This window comes from Ranitomeya variabilis, chromosome 1 (assembly GCF_051348905.1).
Source record: "Ranitomeya variabilis isolate aRanVar5 chromosome 1, aRanVar5.hap1, whole genome shotgun sequence".
NCBI lineage: Eukaryota > Metazoa > Chordata > Amphibia > Anura > Dendrobatidae > Ranitomeya > Ranitomeya variabilis.
The window spans coordinates 985,538,395-985,564,848 of NC_135232.1; the positions used below are offsets into that span (position 1 = coordinate 985,538,395).

General features: G+C 40.7%; 1 protein-coding gene across 2 annotated transcripts in view; it reads right to left on the minus strand.

Moving 5' to 3' along the window:
- Window positions 1-26,454, minus strand: part of FSTL5 (follistatin like 5) — a 1,228,096-nt gene that overhangs the window by 75,499 nt on the left and 1,126,143 nt on the right. For both annotated transcript variants that reach the window (XM_077279443.1, XM_077279444.1), the window contains one exon: window positions 7,828-7,977. In XM_077279443.1, coding sequence (XP_077135558.1) covers window positions 7,828-7,977 — 150 coding nt within the window. The remainder of the gene's footprint in view (window positions 1-7,827; window positions 7,978-26,454) is intronic.

A 26,454-nucleotide genomic window follows, 5' to 3' on the forward strand; every position in this document is an offset into this window, starting at 1 on the left:
TGTATACTCAAATAGTTTGTGCATCTTTTTTTAGTGATACATGAAGTTTCATTTTTCTGTCACTGTCTCACTTTTATTTTGATGATATCATTGGAAAAAATATTGTCTGTTTTTCTCATTTTTTGTGACCACACAAAACCACTGAAACACATACAAATTTGTACCACATTCTGCAACAAATATTTTTATGTACTGTATTGCATGAGTTTATTTTTAAGCGGGATAGTAGCAACAATTTTTATTGACAGCGGCATTTTTTATTCATTATTTTTTTAACCAGTTATATTTATTTTTCATTTTTTTGTACAACATGCCCCAATAAGGTCATGAAAAACCTTTAGAGGGCATTTAAACATTTAAATATTTTTATTTTCGTCCTATTTCCCTTGTAACTGGGGCTGTAATATTATCCTCAGTTACATGGGAAATGTAAACTCCTGGCTGAATAGTAGAGCTGTCTGGGTCTTCTATGACCCATCAGCTCCTTCTACCTCACTATATGATCACATGATCGCTGTGTAGGGAGGTCAGCACTTCCTATTACTGTGTATAAACCACTTTTTTATTATTATGTTTGCAGCGATGGAGAAGGCACAGACCCCTGCTTTTGCTGTCACGCAATGACTTATAGCTACACTTTTATGCAGTGACATGCAGAAATGTTTGGAAGTTTAAAGTCTATGGGAGTTCCAAAAGTGGCTCTTATCTCTTATCCATTAATGGATGTAATAAAATATGACTATCAGTTATAATCCACTTGCCACAAACTTCAATGTTAAAAAATGAATCCAGTAACTATTCTTTTGTTTGGCTGGAAAAAATATTGTGCAGACTACATTCTTGATTAAGCTAAAAATTGGGTTGCATCTGAATTTAAGTTAAATGGAAACATTTTAAGCCTCAGATATTCTCTATATGGAAACAAAAGGGTGTTGTCGGATGACACTATCATCAGGTAAAGATCAAGAGATGGATGTAGGTCATGGGTGAGATTGCACCTAAAGAGTAACAATTTTTTATTTTTTATTAATTGCCAAATAAAGATGAAGACATTTTGTAATAAATTTGATTACCAGATTTGGCTGTCTTTTGTGTAAAGTACCATGCTGCTGCACAGAACTAATGGCTGTATTTTATCTTCCTTAGAAGCTGCCTTCCCATGCTGCATTTCAACATTCATATTCTCCATCACTTTATTAATAATAAAAAAGTATGGGGGTGGGGACAAGACAGGCCAGCGAGCAAGAGTCTAGCAGAGCTGGAAACATTTACCTCTCTTCTTGTGCATCGTGCTTTTATTTTGTCAGCATTCAGAAGTGTGGTGACCAGAATCTGTCTCCTCAGTGCCCCAGCGGCTGTTAAAAATGTTCAACTACAGCAAAGTAAGACATACTAGTAAGAAGATTAAATCCAGACATTTGATCTGTGAAGCAGGGTGGCATTTCACACAGAAGACAGCTAAATTGGGAAATGAAGTACTGAATACTAAAAAATCTCTTTCATCTTCCGGGATATGCTCACCACCTCGGTCGTAGTCTATCTGGATGATATTCTCATCTACTCTCCAGATATTGTCTCCCACCGGAGAGATGTTTGCAAAGTCGACGACCTCTTTTGGGCAAACTCCCTCTACGCCAAGTTGGAGAAGTGTGTGTTTGAGCAGGAGTACTTGCCTTTCCTTGGCTATATCATCTCTGCCCAGGGATTAGCTATGGATCCTGCCAAGCTACAGGCTGTGATGGACTGGCAGGAACCCCATTCTCTTAAAGCGGTGCAGCGCTTTATGGGGTTCATAAATTACTATTGCCAGTTCATTCCCCACTTCTCAACTCCCTTGGTAGCCCTCACCAAGAAGGGAGCAAATCCCAAATTGTGGTCGGAGGAGGTCTCCAAGGCCTTTCTCTCTGTTAAGTCACACTTCGCTAGCGCTCCCATTCTTCATTGCCCCGATGTTGATAAGCCATTTATTATGGAGGTGAATGCCTCATCCGTAGGTGCTGGAGCAGTCCTCTTCCGAAAGGATACTCAAGGTCGGAAGCATCCTTGCTTATTCTTTTCCAAGACCTCCACACCAGTGGAGAGGAATTATTCCATCGGGGACAGGGAGTTGCTAGCCATGAAGTTGGCTTTCTCAGAGTGGAGACACCTCCTGGAGAGGGCTCGATTTTCCTTCCAAGTTTTCACAGACCACAAAATTTTGGTGTACCTACAGACAGCCCAGCGGCTAAATTCTCACCAGGCCAGATGGTCCCTGTTCTTCCCCCCGGTTCCATTTTACCCTTCATTTTCTCTCCGGGGAGAAGAACATTCGTGCCGACACTCTCTCTCGCTCCGTTGTGTCATCTGAGGAGGAGGAAGAGAAGCCTCAGCTTATTGTCCCCTCTGAGAGCCTGAGAACCATGGCTCCGGTTTCGCTAGAGTCTGTGCCTCTGGGCAAGACCTTTGTATCATCTCATTTGTGACCGGAGTTTCTCTCTTGGGCTCACTCGTCCAGGGTGGGGGGTCCACTTTGGGACCAAAAGGACATCTGAGCTTCTGGCGAGGACGTACTGGATGCCGCATATGGCCAGTGACGTCGGAGACTATATTCGGGCGTGTGTCTCCTGTGCCAAGAATAAGTCTCCTCGACAATGGCCAGCTGGGTCACTTTATACCCTGCCGGTGGCAGACAGGCCCTGGGAGATGGTCAAGATGGACTTTGTGGTGGGCTTACCCAAGTCCCATGGCTGCACCATCATTTGGGTAATCACCAAACATTTTTCTAAAATGGTGCACTTGGTGCCGCTTCCATGGCTACCTTCTGCACGGGCCTTGGCAGCGTTGTTTATAAAACACATTTTCCGCCTACATGGTATGCCGGACAAAATTGTCAGTAACCGGGGTCCCCAGTTTGCATCTCGGTTCTGGAGAGAGCTTTGTCATCTACTCAGCATCGAGTTGAATCTCTCTTCAGCATACCATCCAGAGACGAATGGGTTAGTAGAGAGTGCCAAACAGACCTTGGTCACATATCTGAGACATTTTGTTTCAGCCAGGCAGGATGACTGGGCATCCTTGCTACCGTGGGTGGAGTTTGCGCTGAACAACGCCGTAGCCGACTCCACTGGGCAGACCCCATTCCTCCTTAACTACGGTCAGCATCCGCGGGTTCCTGTGCCTATGCCGGTGTCTTCCGCTGACTCCAGGGTGGCAGACTGGGCTGTGGAGGCAGGAGACATTTGGGTCCGCATTCAGGATGCCATCCGGGCCTCCAAGGAGAGAATGAGGTCCTCTGCCGATGCACATTGGTGCCCCGCTCCGACCTTTGCTCCTGGCGATTTAGTGTGGCTCTCTGCCCATGACATCAGGCTGTGAGTTGAGTCAACTAAGTTTGCACCTCGCTACTTGGGTCCCTTCAAGGTCCTGGAACAGGTTAACCCTGTGGTCTACCGTCTGGCCTTTCCTCCACGCCTAGGTATCACCGACACCTTTCATGTGTCCACTCTTAAAGCCCGTACACATGTCCCGGTTTTCCGAGTCATCTGCCGGGACATTGGGTTTGTCTACGGACGATTATGAGGTGAACACTATCTTAGGGTGTAAGGTGGTACGTGGTAAAAAATTTTATTTGGTGGATTGGAAGGGTTATGGACCAGAGGACAGGTCCTGGGAGCCTGCTTAGCACATTCAAGCTCTGCAGCTCATTGCTGCCTTCGAGCGTAGCAAGGTCCAAGGAGGGGGGCCCTAGGAATAGGGGTAATGTTAGGTTTCGAGTTCTCGCCTCTGCACAGGGGGAATCTTGAACCATCTCCGCTGCGGTCTCCCATTCTTCTCCAGCCGCAGTGGAGCCTGCTCAGCGGAGATGTCGGTCCCAGCGTCTGGCTAAGGCTGATACTGTGCGACTACTGGTTACTACTGCCCTTCCAGGCTCTACCTTTGTAGCCGCACTGATCAGCAGCAAGCAGGTCTTTCTGGGACTAAATCCTGCATTTCCCATACTGAGCATGCCCACGGGATGACCCCTCATTGGAGGTCGGAGGTCAAATGCTCAGGTCCTGTTGCGGCTCCTATTGGACCATCTGGAAGGTCTTGTAGCTCTGCTGCTATAAAAGGTTTGCATGGCCCCTCGGCCATGCGCTAGTGTATATTTGAAAACGTGTGTGTGTTGATGTGTGAAAGTCGCTCATTAATCATCCCTTCCCTTGTGTATGACTGCTCATGTAAGGAGGATGATTGCTATCTAGCGCCCGACAGAGCCATCATTACTTAACACACGATACAGTGTCTATTGCTGTCACCGCCAGTGCGGCGCCGTGCACTATTAGAGCGCTTTCCTGACCCAGGTCTGGGTGGTTGGTGGCGTCTGCCAGAGTGGCACTACACGCACTCTTGTGCATAAAAATTATTGTTTAAGTTATACTCTAACACCCACTAGTGGTGTCGAGCGCAAGTGGTCTAGACGAACTCTAGTCCTGAGTCTTGAGATTGAGTTCTGTGACTACTTGCTTGCGCTCTTTGTGCGGTACCGCGGCCCTGTGATGCAACAGGGTTCGCTTCTTTCATACAGGGTGAAGCTAACCCATGTGTGTATCCTCATTGTACCACCATATAGTCCGTCATCACTCAGCAGCAGTTTCCATCTCTGCACGGTGGACCCCGGGCTGCGAACACACCTTATACCATCTCTCTAATTATTTGGAGCGTTCCGCTAGCCCTAACACAAGGCATTGCCTACTATTGTGTAACATAGTTTCTTCTTTTTACACCAGTCTGTAAATGTCAGGGAAGTGAGGAGACCAATTTCTGGAGTTTTGGGTGAGAAATGTTACCCTATACTTGTCTACTGTAGGATTCTCACTCCAAAACAGTCCAGCGTCTTTGCTGGATTTTTTATAATATGCCAAATGTTTTCTATTGGTGGAAGGTCTGGACTGCAGGTGGCAAGTTCATCCTCATGCTCTTTTTCCATGAAGCCATGCTGTTGTGATGGATAAAGTATGTGGTTCAGCATTGATTTGCTGAAATAAGTAAGGTTTTCCCTGAAATAGCATTTGTCTCAATGAGAGAAAATGTTGTTCTAAAACCTCTGCTTAATGTCTTTCAAGATGTGTAAACTGCTCATGCTGTAGGCACTAATGCAACCCTATACCATCAGAGATTCAGGTTTTTGAACTGTGAGCTGATATAACACGCTTCATGGTCTCTCTTCTTATGAGTCTATGGGCAATGTTTTCCAAGGTTTCCATAAAGAATTTCACATTTTGATTCATCTGACCACACAACAGCTTTTCATTTTGCCTCAGTCCATTTTAAATTAGCTTTGGCCCAGAAAAGACTGTAGTGTTTAAGGATTGTGTTGATACATTGCTTGTTCTTTGCAGGAAAGAGAAATATCTTGCAATTGTGCATTGCTGAGACCATTTAATGATTTTCACAACTGAATCATGCCTCCTTCAATGTAGCTGCCGACTGATGAACTGTAGATCACGAGCAACATATTTTGACCATGTCTCTAGAGCACATAGATTTCTACAGACCTTGAATCTTATGATAACATTATGTATTCTAGATGGTGTGATAGTCAAAGTATTTACAATTTTTAGATGCAGCTGCTCTGATTGGTGAATCACTGACCACATTTGCTTCTGAGAGACTTCACATCTCTAACATCCTTTTTACACAGTCATGTGAATTCAAAATCATCCCTCCAGCCATTTTTCAATTTTCATTAATACCATTAACTTTTCTAGTCCTTTATTAACCCTGTCTGAACTTTTTTGAGATTTATTCTTGCCATCAATTTCTAAATGAGTTACTTTTTTCACAAAAAATTGAAAAAAGTCTTACTTTTAACTTCTGATTTGTGTTTTATGTTGAAATGTGAAATAAATATGGAAAAAGAGATTTCCAAATCATTGCATTCTTATTTTCTGTACTCTTTACACAGCATTATTCTGTACTATGAGTACATCAGATATTCAGTTTCATCACATCTGCATATTGTGTCACTAGGATACACTATATTGAAGGGGTAATGTTTCTCCTTGTGGAGAGTGACGTGTTAAGCATGCCGAGAGGAGGAGACTTTAAGCCGCAATGCTCCTCTGGGAAATATGCAAATTGTCTCTTCAGAGAGGAAGGAATGTAGAACTCTAGTAAGTAGCAATCCTAGAAGTCAATGTCAATCCTTTAACAAGCCTTGTCACATGACTTGGGTTAGAAGCCAAATCCAGAATCTCAGTTTGAAGACACTGTGTTTTTGGGTACTGCCCCTCATCAGTGCAAAATGTGAGATCTGGCTTGGCTGGGTGAAAGGCATCTGACTGGAATGCAAGGGTATTGTTTCTCTTTGCAGAGAGTGACATGTTAAGCATGCCAAGATGAGGAGACTTAAAGCTGCAATGCTCCTCTGGGAAATATGTAAATTGTCTCTTCAGAGAGGAAGAGAACTAGAACTCTAGTGCCACCTATAGGAATTAGCAATCCCAAAAGTCAATGTCGACCCTTTAACAAACCTTGTCACATGACTTAGGATAAAAAACAAAACCAGAATTTCATTTTGCAGACATTGTGTTTTGAAGTACTGCCCCTCATCAGTGCAAAGTGTGAGATCTGGTTTGGCTGTGTGAGAGGCGTCTGACCGGTATCCAAGGGGTAAAACTTCTCCTTGCAGAGAGTGACATGTTAAGCATGCCAAGATGAGGAGACTTAAAGCCGCAATGCTCCATTGGTAAATATGCAAATTATCTCTTCAGAAAGGAAGAGGACTAGAACTGTAATACCGCCTATAGGAAGTAGCAATCCGTTCGACATCGACTCCTAGGAATGCTACTTCCTATAGGTGGCACTAGAGTTCTAGTCCGTTTCCTCTCTGAAGAGACAATTTGCACTACTGTAAATTGAAATTTAGAAATGGAGAGGCATCCTCTCCCTGGTTGCTTTCTTCTGTTCATTGTTCTACACTAAAGTGGTTTGTTGTTATTTAAGTGGTCCTTTAACATATAAATAGCTAACTCAGAGCCTATTGGCAAGTAAAAAGCAACCAACAACTGCAGGAAGGTTAAAAAGATGCTAATTTTCCAAAAATAATGTTTTTTTTTATTTTAGAAATATGAAATCTAAATGCTTTAAGAAGTGGATTTACCATTTTTTAGGGACAACCATCTTGATGGATCTCAGGTCTTGAAAATTATATCTTAGAATACAAAATGTACCAATCACAATGGAAAGAAATTGAATTTTGTAGTGACTAAATTCATGCAAAAAGTTTTTCAGTCTTTTTGAACCTAGGCTAGTATGTTGATCCTTGCTCTAGATTATGCTATTAACATAAATTCCTAATCTAATTTACCACAATTGTTTCAATTGCGAATTCAAATGGCCATAGGTGTAGTGTAGCAGATTAAAAACTACGAAAAACTGTAAAGTGGATTTATTTTAGGAATACATTTCTAATAAGATATATTTGTAGACACATGCACCTTGTGTGTAGCAATGGACTTATAAGCAGAGATGGGTGAACTCAAACAGTAAAGTTCGGGGTTCGCACCTACTGTTCAGGCACGGGCCATGAACATGGACTTCCTGGTGGAACAGTAGGTGTTCGGTATGGACCCCAAACTTTATTGTTTGCTATGCTGTCATGCACATGACAGCGTGGTAAAAACTGGATGTTTGGGCCCCTAATTCAACTGAATTAGGTGCCCAAACTTTAATTCAAACTAAATCAAACTTTTTTTTAACTGTTCGGTTCAAGTAGCCGGACCCGAACATCCAGGGGTTTGCCTATCTCTACTTATAAATATGTATTTATATCATTCACATAATAAAAAATGAAATTTATATTACCTGAACAACTTTCTGGCCCTGGATATCAACAAGGATAACTCTATTTAGTAAAGGCTGGGCTGCGTAAATGAATTTATCCTTTACTAAAACAGCAGATGCCCAAACACATCCTTGATCTTCATGTCCTTCCAACCTTGGACAGACGTCATCCTTGGAATGAGAAAGAGAAAAACAATGATTAGGACAAGGCATTCTGCGTTAACGCTTTATGACATTAAAGTCTGTTTTCTTTTTTTAATAGAACCTATATTAAAAAAAAAACATATTGCACTGTTACATTGACATATAAAGAATTAATTTTCTGGAAACTCATCTGACACTAATCCAGCTACATGTAGTTTTCTAAAATCTCCAGTAGTTGATCATATGTACTAAGCTGCAACTTAAAAAAAATCACTTTGGAACCATGTGTAACAAGAAGGGACATGGCAATGTATGCTGATTGTGAGTCATATTTATAAATATAGTTCTAGACAAAATGTATTATGGGAAGCAAAGTATCTAAAAGATATGTCAGGTTGGTCATATTTTATACGCTACTCAGCACTGAAATTGCAACACCAAGAAGAAAAGTCATAAAGTTATGAAAATCTCAGGATTGACAGACATGTTAATGATATGCAAATGATGAAAAAAGAGGAAACTAAATTTTCAAAAACTCTCACCTTACTCATTATCAGGTATAAGCATCGCCCACAGAAATAAACAAAATAACAAAATTGGTAGGAGACAAGATATGTTAACTCCTTAATGCAACATCACAAACATGTTTGTGATTGCAAGGGTGATCATGTGTGAAGTGGGTTCCCTTCACACGAGGCAGATATCAGCTATACTAGTCAGCATAAGCCTCTAACAGACACGGTCAGATGAACTATGCTGTCAATCTCTGATGGAATGCACGCAACTGCTTGTGCTTACTGGCTCCCATCAATACGATTAATTGGCGCTGATTGGTTTTCACCAACCTTTTCCCCCAATTAAAATAAAGAAATGAAACACATAAAAAAATTTACGTATTTCGTATCTACAGTCTGTCCTAATATAAAATGAATTGACCTGTTTTTGTAAGCTAAGTAAAGAGAAGAAGAATCAAAGCACCAGAAATGTGTTTTTGTGGTCACTACTTCTCCCTAAAAAACGCAATACCACAGATCAAAACATCATACATAGGCAAAAATGGTATCAAGGAAACTGTCAACTCGTCAAGTAAAAAACAATCGCTCACCCAGCTCAATTGATGAAAAAATTAAAATGGTACGGGTTTCAGAATATGGAGACAAAAACAAGAATGTGTTTCTTAAAAATTTCTGATTTTTTTCCTTCACTTAAATAAAAAAATCTGAACAAATTTTGCATCACTGTAATCATACTGAACTGAAAAATCATGATCCACAGTAACTATTGCTTCAGAATGTGTATTATAAAAATAATATACAAAATAATGGCAGAATTGCATTTTTGTTCCCAGTTGTGAAAACATTACGATTTCTTTTCCTGATTTTTAAGTACAATGAATAGTAAAATGAATTGTGTCATTCAAAACTACGACTTGTCCAACAAACAAACATTTCTATCATACATCTATGTGGGCAGAAAAATAAAAAAGTTATGGCTCTTAGAAGAAGGAGAAGGAAAAAAAGTGCAAAAAGGAAAAACGGCTGCAAAGGGAAGGCGTTAAAGGAGCAAGTGTTTTCATTTTTATTTTATAAATCAATAGTACATATAAAAATAATAAACTTTGTAATATATCTTATCAGAGAAATCTGCTTTTTGTTAGCCAGGACTGATTATTCATTTTCAAATTTTCCAATTTCCGGTTAAAGCCTGTATTCATTGAAGACAAATTTGTACTAGTGTTGCTTGAGCAGTAAAATGCTTGAGAGCTCAGTACTTAAGTCATGGATGCTTGAATCTACTCAACTCGAGTAGCAAGAATAATGGAAATGGTTCTTCCCACAACCGCATCCAAGACTTCTCCCGTGCTTCCCCCATACTCTTGAACTCTCTACCCCAACACATCAGACTCTCGCCTACCATGGAAACCTTCAAAGAGAACCTGAAGACTCACCTCTTCTGACAAGCCTACAGCCTGCAGTGATCCTGAACCTACTGAACCGCCGCAAAACCAGCTCTACCCTCTCCTAGTGTATCATCACCCATCCCCTGCAGACTGTGAGCCTTCGCGGGCAGGGTCCTCCCTTCTTATGTACCCGTGTGCCTTGTTTTTTGCTCATGTTTAATGTATTTGTCTATATTTGCCCCGTATTTCACATGTAAAGCGCCATGGAATAAATGGCGCTATAAAAATGTATAATAATAATAATAATAATAATAATGAATAGCAAACTCAAGCATGCTCTCTCTCGTATCTCAGTAATGCCATTTCGTATCTCAGAAATATACAAATCAGTCTTCACTGAATACAGATTTTAGCTGGAAATTAAACATTTCAAAATTATTAGTCCTGGCAGAGAAAACAGCTGATTTATCTGATACGATATACACAAAGTTTCTTATTTTATATGTACTATTAATTTAAAAATTAAAACAACTCTTACTCTTTAATGGTTGTAAGGAATGTCCTGCCATGCTGTATGAAATTGGTCACCTTAAATAACAAAATCCACTGCTGGCATCTCTCATTGCATATCTATAAGCTTTCTAGTCTCACATGATTCTTATATAATCATTTCTCAATCTACTGTACCTAAAGAAATGATGTATAAAAACATTTTGCATAATAAAAGCATGACAAGTCAAATTAATTTCTATGGAGAGTGGATTTACTTGTACAAACTGTCTAGCTGTCATCTCAGTAATATTGGAAGCACAAAGATTATAGTTTTATACCTACTTGTAAGATATTATCAAATTGATTCCATGCATATCAAAGTTGATAAATAAACCTAGATATGTATAGTGAGCATAGGCTAAAGGGCCAATGAGCCAAATAATATAAGCAAACCTATAAAGGAGGAATGCAAGGCACAATAATGTAGACAATAAAAAATAATATTTTATTGAATAGTGGCTAAAAAAGTACATACAAAGGTTAATACATTAGAATATCAGACTGGTGGGTATGGACATCAAATATGTAAATGCATGAAATTATGTAAAAAGGTATATAATGGAAGATATAGTCTCAGTACTGCAAACGGATACCTAAAGAAGTCTAGGATCAATCTAGATGTTGCTCAGGATTTGCTGATGTAATGATAAATCAGCCAGGTAGAATGTAAATATAAGATGTCGCAAGAGAATATACTGCAAGTAAAAATGCATAGTGGCGTGTAAATGGCTTTGCCAGGAAAGGGAATTACACCCGATGCGTGTTTCGCACTTGGCTTCAACCACGGACAAAATCAAATTTGACTCAAATGCTGTTTTCAGGTATTGGCAAATTAGAACATTTATAAATCATCTCATGTGAATCTCCAAAAATGCCTGCAACCTTTTTTACATACTGAAAAAGATTGCATCAGTCACATGGGGTCGACATGAATTATGTCGCTTAACTTAATAATGACTTGCAGTCATCATATCACATCATATTACTGCCAATTGGCTTGGACTATCATCCATCTGTACTACTGCTTTTGAATTGCAATTACATATTTATTCTTAATACAATAAAATGCAGAAGAAAAACAGCACAATAGTTTAAAATAAATCTTATATCAGTGTCAGACGGTAAGCTTGCTAGTCACAAGTGAGTAAATTGATTTTTTGCATTTTTGCACAATCCTTTTAGTGAAAGAGAGGACTAATTGTTTTAAAAATAACAAAAAATCCCCAGAAGTTTCTCTCCAGCATGTTATGTGCTGAGGGGTTAATAGGCCATGACAGGGTTGGGTTTTTTATAAGTGGCTGTAAGAGATGGGTTGGACGGCCACTCGTATCTCCTCCCCAAGGGTGTGGTTGGTGAAGTTTAATGTTTTTTTTCTCTCTGCTGCATGTTTGGAGACAACAAAGTCTCCAGTCGGTAGCTCCAGTGGGAGGTGAAGATGGACTGTATTCTGAGAGGGTGAATGTTAGGGTTGGCAGATTGCACTAAATATAATATAAATTAAAGTGCAATCGCAACCCGGGGTCCACTGTGCAGAGATGTATAACTGCTGCTAGTGTGAACAATGACAGAAACAAAACAGCGAACGTTTCCTTAAACACACTATGTTAACACCACACTTTATGAACAGGACGCCGAATACCTAGCTCTGTTAACTTTACAAATAGGTAGAACTTCAAGTTTGCTAAGTAGTGTACCCTGTTAAACGTCACAGCAAAGATAGCACGTGGAGAGCGCTTGCTCTGCAACTAAACTGTGCTAACCACACACATGAATGAAGCAGATCCTAAGCCAAGAGAAAGAACTCATTTGACGCTAGTTACAAAACCCTTTAGCTTTTGTAGAGAAATATAGTATAAGGGTTGAGCTTGCTCTAATACTGAACTGTGCCAATCGTGCACATGTACGAAACAAGTGCTAAGTCAAGTGGCTAGTTACCCCAGTCCTGACACTACTGAACCTGTGCCTGACCAGCACCCTAAGCATGTAGCAGACTAAAGACTCAGGGCACTGAGCCAAGGGAATGAAACCGCATAAGTGTGCAACCTGCTTACCAACGTGTACAGTCTCAGAGCAAAGGCACACAAACACACATGCAGACAAAGTGGTATAGTAGCCACCCACACACACTAAACATATATGATACTAGCGTACCCACGTGCACTGCTGAGAGTCTTTTAAACCAAAAGCTCCAACCTAAACACTCATACGCAGCCGACCATGACATCGCCCAAAGGCCAATCCGGAGCTGCCACATTACCAGAGCAGCTAATGTCCTACCATCAATGAGAAGATGCCACATCATGGACATGTTCAATAAGGTGATCTCTAGACTTAGACTCCAGAGCGCAAGGCTGCACCTGTATATCACTGGTTACCATTTGTTTTAAAATACCTGTAGAAGATTAACCCAAGAAGTGTTCCTGTGTCAACCTATGAGAGCAGCTGAGTGAGCCAATCTATCACATCTTGTAAAAGTGACCAGCTAGAAGCCTCTAAATCTAGTGGAAATAAGGTTTAATCATAATCATAGATGCAGATTCTTTACTGTAAGAGCAGTGAGACTAAGGAACTCTCTGACACATCATGTTGTAACGATTGATTCACTATAAAAACTTAAAGCAAGTTGGATGCATTTCTTTAAAAACATAATAATACAAGTTATGTCACTAGATTTTATGATGGGACATTGATCGAAGGAACTTGTCTGATTGCCAGAAATGTAGTCAAGAATTTTTCAATAATATTGGGCAATCTGCTCTGGGCTTAATCTGAATAAACAAGTCAAATTATAGGTTAACCTAGATGAACTTGTGTGTACTTTTAAGCTTAAAAACTATTAAACTAAATCTATTTTACTAGTCAGATGTTACATCTGTATATATGATATTAATACAACACCTTGTTGTAGGTGCTAGATATTTTAGTTGAGTACCTACCTAGCATTTCATTTTTAAGGGAATTTTGTTGCAAAAACAAAAAAAATAGAATAACCATTATTATATGGATTGCCCACCCAAAAAATATACTTCTTAAATAAAATGTAGACTAATTTTTAACTGGTCTTTATCCTCAGAAGAATCCTATATGATACAGATGCAGATTTTATGTTTTGCTCTCTTGTAATGTTGGGTCGGTATCATGGAAAACACAATATGTTTCACCTAAATGTATGCAAATTATAAGCAGACAATACTTTTCTTCTATATTTTTCAACCATTCAGTATCTGCCCTTAACACCAAAAAAGTTTTGAGCAAATACATAGTTTGTACCCAACCACATTTCCAATTTACTAGCTGACAGTCATGGACAAACTGAAGTAATTCTACGGAGCTTAGTAAAATAGCAACACATGTTGGGTAAAGTTTACATATTTGGTATAGTTATACATAATATAATAAAATAATATAAACAAAAAAGAAAAAAGACTCGACCAATAATGGTATGCACACCCATAAAATATGTGAAAATATAAAAAAATGTTTAATTACACCTCAAAGAACATGACAAACATATAAAACCATTTAAAAAGGTCTGGATACAGAACCATGAATCACCCCCCCCCTAAGCACAAATATCATGAAATAACAACACTGCATGGATAAAGTGCTATATATGTACAAAATGTATCCTGTCTAAACATGTAACGGTCCAATATGACATGCATGAATATATAAAGGCCGAAACAAATGCATACGTAAACCTGTAGTCGTGCACTGACAGATAATCTAGCAATAAAATTACTGCAATTCAGTGTTTGGTATATAACAGTATAAAGTGTTATATCAGCATGCTGTTAGGCCAAGATGATGGCAGTACCAAGATGGGTATATACATGCGGGCTACAAGCATGTGCTAGAAAGCCTCAAGTATGACATACATGAATATATGAATTCCGAAACAAATGCATACATAAACCTGTAGTCGTATACTGACAGATAATCTAGCAATAAAATTACTGCAATTCAGTGTTTGGTATGTAACAATATAAAATGTTATATCAGCATGCTGTTTGGCCAAGATAATAGCAATACCAAGATAGGTATATAGATGCGGGCTACAAGCATGTGCCCGAAAGCCTCAAATAGGCATACACTGGTACTCCCCTACAATCAAATAATAACCCAATGGGTGCCAAGATGTAAGAAAAAATGGGGGGAGTAACAGAGGAAAAAATATTCCAAAGGAACGGCATGAATTCTGAACAATGGTATACCATGAGCCCAGATACCTAATAGAGACAGGAGACAGGTTAGTTATACATAATAGGCTTCATTCATTCACACTGGAGGCATCAAAACTATGAATTAACACATTAACATAACATAACATTAACATAAAGAGAATGCCAAGAGTGTGCAAAGCAGTCATCAAAGCAAAAGGTGGCTACTTTGAAGAACCTAGAATATAAGACATATTTTCACTCAGTTGTTTCACACTTTTTTGTTAAGTATATAATTCCACATGTGTTAATTCATAGTTTTGATGCCTTCAGTGTGAATGTACAATTCTCATAGTCATTAAAATACAGAAAAATCTTTAAATGAGAAAGTGTGTCCAAACTTTTGATCTGTATTGTATATATATATATATATATATATATATATATATATATATATATATATATATATATATATATATATGTAGATTCCAGTGAGGCAACAATATGAAGACAAAATCCACGGCTTATAGAACAAATAAAAGTGAAGTATAATCACAAATTTCAACAACAAAGTACCAACCAATGTGTTTCAGCTTGGAAAAGCCTTACTTATGGTTATCATGAGTAAGGCTTTTTTAAGCTGCGACGCATTGGTTGGTACTATGCTGTCAGAATCTACCTCCCTTGTTTTGCATTGCTTTCAAGCCAAATCCCAGGCTTTTCCTTGCAAGAGCTACAGCTGTACTCATTCAACTATGAACATGGTTAGTTGACTCTTAGTGGCCCCCTTACCGTTTTTATGCATTATAATATATGGGGCTGTTTACACATCTCTTTTTTTCTGCAGATCCTAGGGTCCACATCAAAACACTGTCATATCCAATTTTGATGTAACTCACGGATCAAACTTGCAAATGCAAGACTGTGAAAAAATCCTAGTACCAATTTTCATGTTTTTCTGATAGGAAAATCTTAAGAAATTTTATTTTGCACAAAAAAGTGATAAAACGCTGATGAAAAGTTGATAAACAATGAGGTAAGGCAAACAACATAATATCTCCATTAGGTAGGACATAGTCTACTAACAAAAATGAAAGGAACACATGCACATCATAGTATACTAGATGGAGGCCCGATGCTATCTCATCAGGATGGTGGTAATGTCACGATGGGGGCAGGCGTTGCCGAGTTGAGAATCTCTCCCAACCATGTGCTCACCCACCTATCAAGTCTCTCTTTCCCCATGTGCTGATTTCTCCCATCTGTTCTCTCTTCTTTGACACGTCTACCCCATGTGCTATCCCCCTTGTCTGCTGTGTCTCTTCTCCTGTGCTGTGTTCTCCCCTCATGTGCAGTCCTGTTTGAGCTGTCTCCCCCTGTGCTGTCTCTCTCACATCTGTGTGCTTTCTCTCTCCCCATCTGCTGTCTTCTCCCCTCATGTGCAGTCCTGTTTGAGCTGTCTCCCCCTGTGCTGTCTCTCTCACATCTGTGTGCTTTCTCTCTCCCCATCTGCTGTCTTCTCCTCTCATGTGCAGTCCTGTTTGAGCTGTCTCCCCCTGTGCTGTCTCTCTCACATCTGTGTGCTTTCTCTCTCCCCATCTGCTGTCTTCTCCCCTCATGTGCAGTCCTGTTTGAGCTGTCTCCCCTGTGCTGTCTCTCACATCTGTGTGCTTTCTCTCTCCCCATCTGCTGTCTTCTCCCCTCATGTGCAGTCCTGTTTGAGCTGTCTCCCCCTGTGCTGTCTCTCACATCTGTGTGCTTTCTCTCCCCCCATCTGCTGTCTTCTCCTCTCATGTGCAGTCCTGTTTGAGCTGTCTCCCCCTGTGCTGTCTCTCTCACATCTGTGTGCTCTCTCTCTCCCCCATCTGCTGTCTTATCCTCTCATGTCATCTCTTCTTTGACCTGTGTACCCCATGTGCTCCGATGTGGTGTGCTGGTTCCAATTGGTCATCTTGTGAGCATGGTATTGCTGTTAAGACTGCAGATTTCTGTTTGCGGCACTCTCGTTGCCTAATGGCATCCTGTGATAATGTAATGACTTTTGCATCAAGGGACTCATGTGCTTGACACCTAGCCTACGCTTATATGCATTGTATTTGTCCCAATGATGCTGTTGCTCTTCAAGAGTCTCATTTTCCCATTGTTGTCTTCGTATTGTGCCCTTGATGCTTTCCTTTTATTGTCATTGGGGTACTTTTTAGGAGGAGCCATGTTGTCATTGATATTTGCTTTTTAAAGGGGTTTTCCCACGAAAGAAAGTTCATTTTAAAAATTGGCTGTGTCTGACCATGTACAGAACATACCACAGGTCCTGGGCAGGGGAGATAGCAAAAGACAATACTGACATTACAGCAGGAGATCAGAGAATACCTTTTGTGAGGTAAAATATTGTTTTAAAACAGTCAATGAAATATTTTACCTGAAAAAAGATCCTCTGTGATCCCCTGCTGTAACATCAGTATTGTCTTTTGTTTCCTACCCTGCCTAGGAGATGTGGTATGCCCTGAACATGGTCAGACACAGACAATTTTTAAAATAAACTTTCGCTTGTGGGAAACCCCTTTAATGTGACCGGCTTCCTCTGCCTGTAGACATGTTGAGCATCTGGCACCGGGATGAGCCGGATGATTCGCACAGGCACAGTAAATCAGACAGCGGCCATCTTTGTGCTTACAGATAGTGGCAGTCACATTAAAACCATGCATGCGCTCCTCCTGTACAAAGATGGCGGCGGTCAGTGAATCATTCAGCTGATCCCGGCGGTGGCATGTTCGCGACGGTGTTCCGCTGGTGGTACCGCGCAAGTGGCTGCATATGCCGTATACAGAGTGTGTGTGATGCGTACAGTGTATACAATGTGTGTGTGATGCGTACGGCATATACAGTGTGTGTGTGTTTGATGTGTACAGCATATACAGTATGTGTGTGTGTGGTGCGTACGGCATATACAGTGTATGTGTGGTGCACCGGTGTTCTGCTGGTGTTACCACGCAAGAAGTTGGTACCACCAGCAGTTTCCATATTGAGAAACCCATCACTTGGGTGTCCCAATATGGAGGTCGGTGAACTTCTGCCGCTTGGAATTCTGGGATCCGGACACATCTGGATGGAACAGGATGCGAAGACATTACAAGGTAAGTATATATTAAGATACACGGATTAAAGTACCACCAGTGTGTCCCTTTCCAAATAAAAGAAAAAAAAGCTGCACTCTGAAATGCTGTAATATGTAAACATTGAATATGTGGAATTGGAACTACATTACTGCTTCATAGAAAGTAAGTTAAAAAGGAAGGTACTTAACACAAATTGGCCAATTTGTGAGAACCCAACAGCAAGTTACTGACAAGGTGTACTCCTTTGTTCGGACCTTAATCTAATATGATGCCTCTCCTGGGCTAAAAGACTACAATCCATTTTCAATTAGAGCTGCATCCTACCTGCCCTTAACCCCTTCATGACCGGAGCTTTTTTCTTTTTTGCATTTTCATTTTTTGCTCCCCTTCTTCCCAGAGCCATACCTTTTTTATTTTTCTGTCAATATGGCCATGTGAGGGCTTATTTTTTTGCAGGACAAGTTGTACTTTTGAATGACACCATTGGTTTGAACATATCATACACTGGAAAACAGTAAAAAAAATTCCAACTGCGGGTTTTGTTTTGTTTTTTTACCAAGTTCACGAAATGTTAAAACTGACCTGCCATTATGAATCTCCATGTCATTACGAGTTCATACTAAAAGCGGATAGGATCAGGCTTGAGCATGGTTAGGTGCTCAGGGGTAAAACAGTAAGACAATGCAAAAGATCTAACCCCAGCACACTCCAAAAACATGAAGATAGATCTGTTGCTTTCAAAGTTTTTTTAATTTATCTGGTGCAAAAGAAAATGGTCTCCAATGGTTTGGCTCAGGCACAAGCCTTCATCAGGAAGACAATCTTATGGTAGTGATATCATGTGTAGGTCCCGGGCTCTCAGATTGCCTTATGGAAGTCTGTCAAAAGTGGTCTCGATTGGCCAGCAGAATGAAATAAAATTAAACTGTTTACACCCATAGCGGACTATCCTTTGTTATCAATTGCTATGAATACAGATGTATTGAGGTATACTTAGCCTTTGTATCTTTCAAAAGTAATGGAATGCACATAAGGTATTGTAAGAGTTAGTTAGACCACACTGAGCTTTATTCACTGTTCATAGGGAAGGCTGCAGCTGGCATGTGGCTCCCACCCTGTGTCCTTGTTAGTGATCTCTTCAGTGTGGAGGCAAGGAACACCAACTGGGGCCAGAGTCTCTTTAGCTGATGTCCTGTCAAATCTGTATTCTCTGATAGTAGCTATGGTACCTTGGCTACTATCAAGTATAGTTTCCCTGGAAAAAGAGTCAGATCCCTTTTATAGTTCACAGCTCTTATTCAGGCATTTTTCCACAAGATTCAGGGAAAGTGAGAGGAGGTCTGGTAGGACTGACGGAACACACCAAATAATAATATTAAAGAATATGAGGTGCGTTTGCAGTCTGGGGTCCATCGTGCAGAGATGGCACCTGCTGCTGAGTAATGGCGGATGGATGCTTGCTCACACGTGGGTTAGACCTCACCCAGTGTGAATGGTAGCGAACTCTGTTGCTTCACAGAGTCGCCGTAATTACGCTGCACCCTGTTAGCAGTCACAGGGTGCAGCTGAAAGGCCCTAGTGGGATCCCTATGAATCACCCCCACTAAACTGGTGATTGGACTCGCTCTGACCCTCGGTGCCTTTTGAGCCCATTCCTTATGACTCCCTGAGTCAGATGCTGAGTCCAAGCAGGAATTCCCACCCTACACTGACAGGCCGTAAAGATGGGCACTGCAAATAGATACTGAAACATGTGCTTAGTGTGCAGGTAGCACTGTCGGGCGCTAGGTAGCTTCTACCATTTGCGAGCAGTCATCAACACAAAGAATGGGAATGATTAACCCCTTCACCCCAAAGCCTGTTTTCACCTAAGTGACAGGGCCAATTTTTACAATTCTGACCACTGTCAATTTATGAGGTCATAACTCTAAAATGCTTCAACGGATCCTGCTGATTCTGAGATAGTTTCTCGAGACATATTGTACTTCATCATAGTGGTAAAACTTCTTCGATATGACTTGCATTTATTTGTGAAAAAAACAAAAATTTGTCGAAAATTATGAAAATTTAGCAATTTTCAAACTTTTAGTTTTTATGCCCTTAAATTAGAGAGGTATATCTCATAATATAGTTAATAAACAACATTTCCCACATGTCTGCTTTACATCAGCACAATTTTGGAAACATAATTTTTTTTTGTTAGGGAGTTATAAGGGTTAAAAGTTGACCAGCGATTTCTCATTTTTGCAACAAAATTTGCAAAACCATTTTTTTTACGGACCACCTCACACTTGAAGTGACTTTGAGGGGTCTATATGACAGAAAATGCCCAAAAGTGACACCATTCTTAAACCTGCACCCCTCAAGGTACTCAAAACCACATTCAAAAAGTTTATTAACCCTTCAGGTGCTTCACAGGAATTTTTGGAATGTTTAAAAAAAATTGAACATTTAACTTTTTTTTCACTAAATTTTTACTTCAGATCCAATTTGTTTTATTTTACCAAGGGTAACAGGAGAAATTGGACCAAAAAAGTCGTTGTACAATTTGTCCTGAGTACGCCGATACCCCACATGTTGGGGTAAACCATTGATTGGGCACATGGCAGAGCTCGGAAGGGAAGGAGCGCCATTTGACTTTTCAATGCAAAATTGGCTGGAATTGAGATCGGAACCCATGTCGTGTTTGGAGAGCCCCAGACGTGCCTAAACAGTGGAAACCCCCACAAGTGACACCATTTTGGAAAGTAGACCCTCTAAGGAACTAATCTAGATGTGTGGTGAGCACTTTGAACCTCCAAGTGCTTCACAGAAGTTTATAATGTAGAGCCGTAAAAAAAATTAATATTAATTTTCACAAAAAATGATCTTTTTGCCCCAAATTTTTTATTTTCCCAAGGGTAGCAGGATAAATTGGACCCCAAAAGTTGTCCTGACATGCAGAGCCGTGAAAATAAATTTTTATTTTTTTCCACGAAAATTATATTTTAGCCCCACGTTTTTATTTTCCCAAGGGTAACAGGAGAAATTGGACAACAAAAGTTGTTGTCCAATTTGTCCTGAGTACGCTGATACTTCATATATGGGGATAAACCACTGTTTGGGCGCATGGCAGAGCTCGGAAGGGAAGGAGCGCCATTTGACTTTTCAATGCAAAATTGGCTGGAATTGAGATCGGAACCCATGTCGTGTTTGGAGAGCCCCTGACGTGCCTAAACAGTGGAAACCCCCACAAGTGACACCATTTTGGAAAGAAGACCCCCTAAGGAACTTATCTAGATGTGTGGTGAGCACTTTTAACCCCCAATTGTTTCACTAAAGTTTAGAATGTAGCGCTGTGAAAATTAAAAAATCATTTTTTCTTTCCACAAAATGATGTTTTAGCCCGCAATTTTTTTTTCCCAAGGTAACAGGAGAAATTGGACCACAAAAGTTATTGTCCAATTTGTCCTGAGTACGCTGATACCCCATAAATTGGGGGGAACCACTGTTTGGGCGCACGGCAGAGCTCGGAAGGGAAGAAGCGCCGTTTGAAATGCAGACTTAGATGGATTGGTCTGCAGGTGTCATGTTGCATTTGCAGAGCCCCTGATGTACCTAAACAGTAGAAACCCCCCACAAGTGACCCCATATTGGAAACTAGACCCCCCACGGAACTTATCTAGATGTGTTGTGAGAACTTTGAACCAACAAGTGTTTCACTACAGTTTATCACGCAGAGCCGTGAAAATAAAAATTATTTTTTTTTCCACGAAAATTATATTTTAGCCCCCACGTTTTGTTTTTTTTTCCAAGGGTAACAGGACAAATTGGATGCCAAAAGTTGTTGTCCAACTTGTCCTGAGAACGCTGATACCCCATATGTTGGGGGGAACCACTGTTTGGGCGCACAGGAGAACTCGGAAGGGAAGGAGCACTGTTTTAGTTTTTCAAAGCAGAATTGGCTGGAATTGAGATCGGACGCCATGTCGCGTTTGGAGAGCCCCTGATGTGCCTAAACAGTGAAAACTCCCCAATTCTAACCCCAACCCTAACCCCAACCCTAACCCCAGCCCTAACCCTAGCCCTAACCCCAACCCTAACCCTAGCCCTAAGCCTAGTCCTAACCCTAGCGCTACTTTCACACTAGCGTTTTTTTGCATACGTTGCAATGCGTCGTTTTAGCGAAAAAACGCATCCTGCAAAGTCATCTGCAGGATGCGTTTTTTCCCCATAGACTAACATTAGCGACATATTGACAAACGTCGAAAGCGTCATGCGACGGTTGCGTCGTGTTGTGGCGGACCGCCGGCAGCAAAAAACGTTACATGTAACTTTTTTTGTGCCGACGGTCCACCATTTCCGACCGCACATGCGCGGCTGGAACTCCGCCCCCACCTCCCCGCACCTCACAATGGGGCAGCGGATGCGTGGAAAAACAGCATCCGCTGCCCCCGTTGTGCGGCGCTTGCTCAGTATGCGTCGGTACGTCGGGCCGATGCAGCGCGACGGCCCCGTACCGACGCTAGTGTGAAAGTAGCCTAACGGGAAAATGGAAATAAATATATTTTTTAAAATTTTATTATTTTTCCCTAACTAAGGGGGTGATGAAGGGGGGTTTGATTTACTTTTATAGCGTTTTTTGGGCGGATTTTTATGGTTGGCAGCCATCACACACTAAAAGACGCTTTTTATTGCAAAAAATAGTTTTTGCATCACCACATTTTGAGAGCTATAAGTTTTCCATATTTTGGTCCCCAGAGTCATGTGAGATATTGTTTTTTGCGGGACGAGTTGACGTTTTTATTGGTACCATGTTCGGGTACATGACATTTTTTGATCGCTTTTTATTCCAATTTTTAGGAGGCGGAATGAACAAAAACCAGCAATTCCTGAAATTCTTTTAGGGGGGGCGTTTATACCGTTCTGCGTTTGGTAAAAAGGATAAAGCAGTTTTATTCTCCTGGTCAGTACGATTACAGCGATACCTCATTTATGTAATTTTTTTATGTTTTGGCGCTGTTACACAATAAAAACTATTTTATATAAAAAAATAATTGTTTTTGCATCGCTTTATTCTGAGAGCTATAACTTTTTTATTTTTCTGCTGATGATGCTGTATGGTGGCTTTTTTTTTGTGGGACAAGATGACGTTTTCAGCGGTACCATGGTTATTTATATCCGTCTTTTTAATCGCGTATTATTCCATTTTTTGTTTGGCGGTATGAGAATAAAGCGTTGTTTTTTGCCTCGTTTTTTTTTTTTTTTTTACGGTGTTCACTGAAGGGGTTAACTAGTGATATAGTTTTATAGGTGGGGTCGTTATGGACGCAGCGATACTAAATATGTGTACTTTTATTGTGTGATTTTTTTTTTTATTTAGATAAAGAAATGTATTTATGGGAATATTTTATTTTTTTTTTTTACACATGTGGACATTTTTTTTTTAACTTTTTTACATTGTCCCAGGGGGGACATCACAGATCGATGATCTGACAGTGTGCACAGCACTCTGTCAGATCACCGAGTTTAGAGGCACGTTACAGAGGCTTGCCGGCGCCTGCTATGAGGAATTCTCAGCAGACGCCGGCCAGCAGGGTCATCTCATGACCCGGAAGGAGTCCCGCGGCCATCTTGGATCCGGGGACTCCTTCCAGGTCACCGGAGCAGCGCGATCTCATCGCGTTGCTCCGGTGGGAGAGCGCAGGGAGCCTCCGTCCCTGCGCAATCCTCCTCTATGCTGCTGTCACTATTGACAGCGGCATCAGAGGGGTTAAATGCCTGCGATCGGCGATAGCGCCGATCGTGGGCATTGCTGCAGGGTGTCAGCTGTCATATACAGCTGACACCCGCACCCGATCACCGCGGCGCTCAGCGCGAGACCGCGGTGATCGGCCCGCCGTACTAGTACTGCGGCTGGCACTAATGCAGTGCCGGCAGCGCCGTACTAGTATGACGGGTGGCACGAAGGGGTTAAGGAGCTTTAATCAATTGACAGACATTCATCTACGCACACACATATCAAGTCTATAATAGCGCATGGCTGTGCGGCCATGCAAACCTTTTATAGCTGTAGCACTCAAGGACCTTCCTAGTGGTCCAATAGGAGCTGCTACAGGACCTGAGCATGTGACCCCTGACCTCCAATGGGAGGTCGTCCTTTGGGCATGCTCAGTATGGGAAAAGCAGGACTTAGTCCCTGAAACTCCTGCTTGCTGAAGATCAGTACTGGCTACAAAGTCAGAGCCTGGAAAGGCAGCAGTAACCAAGTATCAGCTTGAGCCAGATGCCAAGACTGACCTCTCTGCTGAGCAGGCTCCACTGCGGCTAGAGGAGAATGGGTGACCGCAGCGGACATGGTTCGAGATTCCCCCTGTGCAGTGGTGGGAACTCGACTCATAACAAGGTCATTTCTTATTGTTTGTTTGTTTCATATTGTTTGACATTTTTTGTACTTTAATGTTTGCAGAGCAACAAGCTGCATGGACTGATACAATGGATCATCAACAAATTAACAAATATAGATTGTTCAATTATCATGTGCATTTGTTTCCGAAGGATAGAAGGATAATAAACTGAAAGGACTGATACACTAGGTAAACATCAATAATTCAACAAACATAAATTTAATCTGCAACAAGAGTCAATGTTGAGACTCATATGAACAACAGCTAATGTCCCTGGGCCTACTGAAATTATACATCTGGCAAAATTAAGAATAAATGCTGTGTCATCACAACATTTTCTTTGTTATTTTCAATTTTTACTTTTGCTTTTTGGAGTGATCTAGCCCCTAATTGGTTGATGATCTTGGTCTATATTAACATTAACCATTAATAGCTCATTTTGTTCTCAATAAGTTACACAATTTATATTACTAAAGTTTTTCAATTTGAAGTGCTCTTTCATTAAGATCCGATGATTGATTTATTGATTTAAGTGTTTCTTTAATAGTTTTGAGAGGTGTAATCATATTATGTTACATCTTACACATCATCATCTGACCAATAGCAAGGTTATGCTGATCTGAGGATTGCACTGTGTTACTACACATCATCACCATGTGACAACACAGCTTCAACCTGGCCACTGGTTCTGGGGTGAATTATTCTTAATTATGCCAGATGTATTGTTCTTTTGTTCAGTAGGTCAATTGACATAAGCCATTGTTTCATACGAGCCTGTGCATTAACTTTTGTTGTATGTTAATCTGTGAAATACCTGTTGGTAAAGTATTGTATCAGCCCCCTGCGGTTTACTAGTCTGCACACCTTGGAGGACAAATATGCAGGTCAATTGAAAAATCGAACAATGATTGATTACCTCCCCCTACCTTCCCCCAATCCTGTGGTAGAATGTTCCGACAGAGCTTTGGGTATAAAAGGGGCCTGACTCTGTCTCCAGACAGACTCTACAGGACATCAGCCCTCTGCCCATCACTGAACCCACTAAGAAATTTGGAGAACCCAGGTTAGGACAATTAGGTAACCTGGCCACAAACCTCACTGTAATCAGTCAGTTTCCTAAGCTTGCTGCTACCTCTTCTCTGTGGGTGCCCGTCAAATGTGAGGTGCTACTGGTTGGGGTACTTGGCCCTGCATGCCCTGAAGTCACAGAAGTTCAAATCCCCAGTGAGCCAGCGAAAGCATAAGATTCTGTCATTTCCATCAACTTGTGTACTTTTTGGGACTTTACAATGTGTTGTTGACAGTTGGTAATCCAATAAAGTATTACTGCAGTGTGTTACCCTCACCCTGTGTTGTCTGAGTAGTATTCTGCTCATGGGGAAGGAGTACTGGCATTCAGTGGGATGAACCCTTGCCTGTGAGATCTTTCTAAAGACAGTCAGACCACTGGATGAGAGCACCCACTGACCCTCGTGTCTCCACAAACTGCTGCCCTACCTCCTGCTTTTCTGCATTCCAAGGGGTAGTGGGTTGCTGATTGACACTTTGAAATTGTGAACTGTCTGATGCTAATCTGGATACTGATACTTGTTGAATTCTGGGATTGCAAACACTATAAGACAGAATTTGCAAACAAGCATTTCTTGTCTGGTAAAACAGCCACCTCTGACTCAGACTGTAGTGGTCGCCAGTAGCCAAAACTGCAAGGAGTAAACAATATGATTAAAAATCCCTGCATTCTTGTAACTGAACAGGATTTCTAATAACTATTAAATTGCAAAGGTGTATTGCAATTTTAACCATTTATGATGTTGAGAAAACTCCTTCAAAGCATGGAATGGCTTACAGCTCATACACGCAGCAAAACTGCACACAGGAGTCTGGTATAGCAGCACATAAACACACTTTTGTTGTGCATTTACTTTTTGTAATTAGCATAAGCAACAACCAATGCAGTCTTATAGTAATAGCTTGCAAGTTTGCATTATAATAATAATAATAATCATACCGCCTCAAATTATTATTTAACATCAATGAAATAGTCTGTGCTTATGATAGTAACATATTTCATATAGTATTCATTTTCTAAAATATTACATATATATATATATATATATATATATATATATATATATATATATATATATATATACATACACCTGCGCACCTACTTCACACTAGTATACAGTGCTTTAAAAGTAAAACATTTTTACATTACGGTTGAAAGTAGTTCACAGAGGAGCAACAAACTCGTGTTTTCTGTAAATTTTGGTAATAATTCTACACAGGTAATTTGACAGTAAGTCAATGAAGTCCAGCAGGAATCATGTGCTTTGTAAGCACTCCCAAATGAATAAAAATGATATGGTACAACACTGAGAAAATGGCCA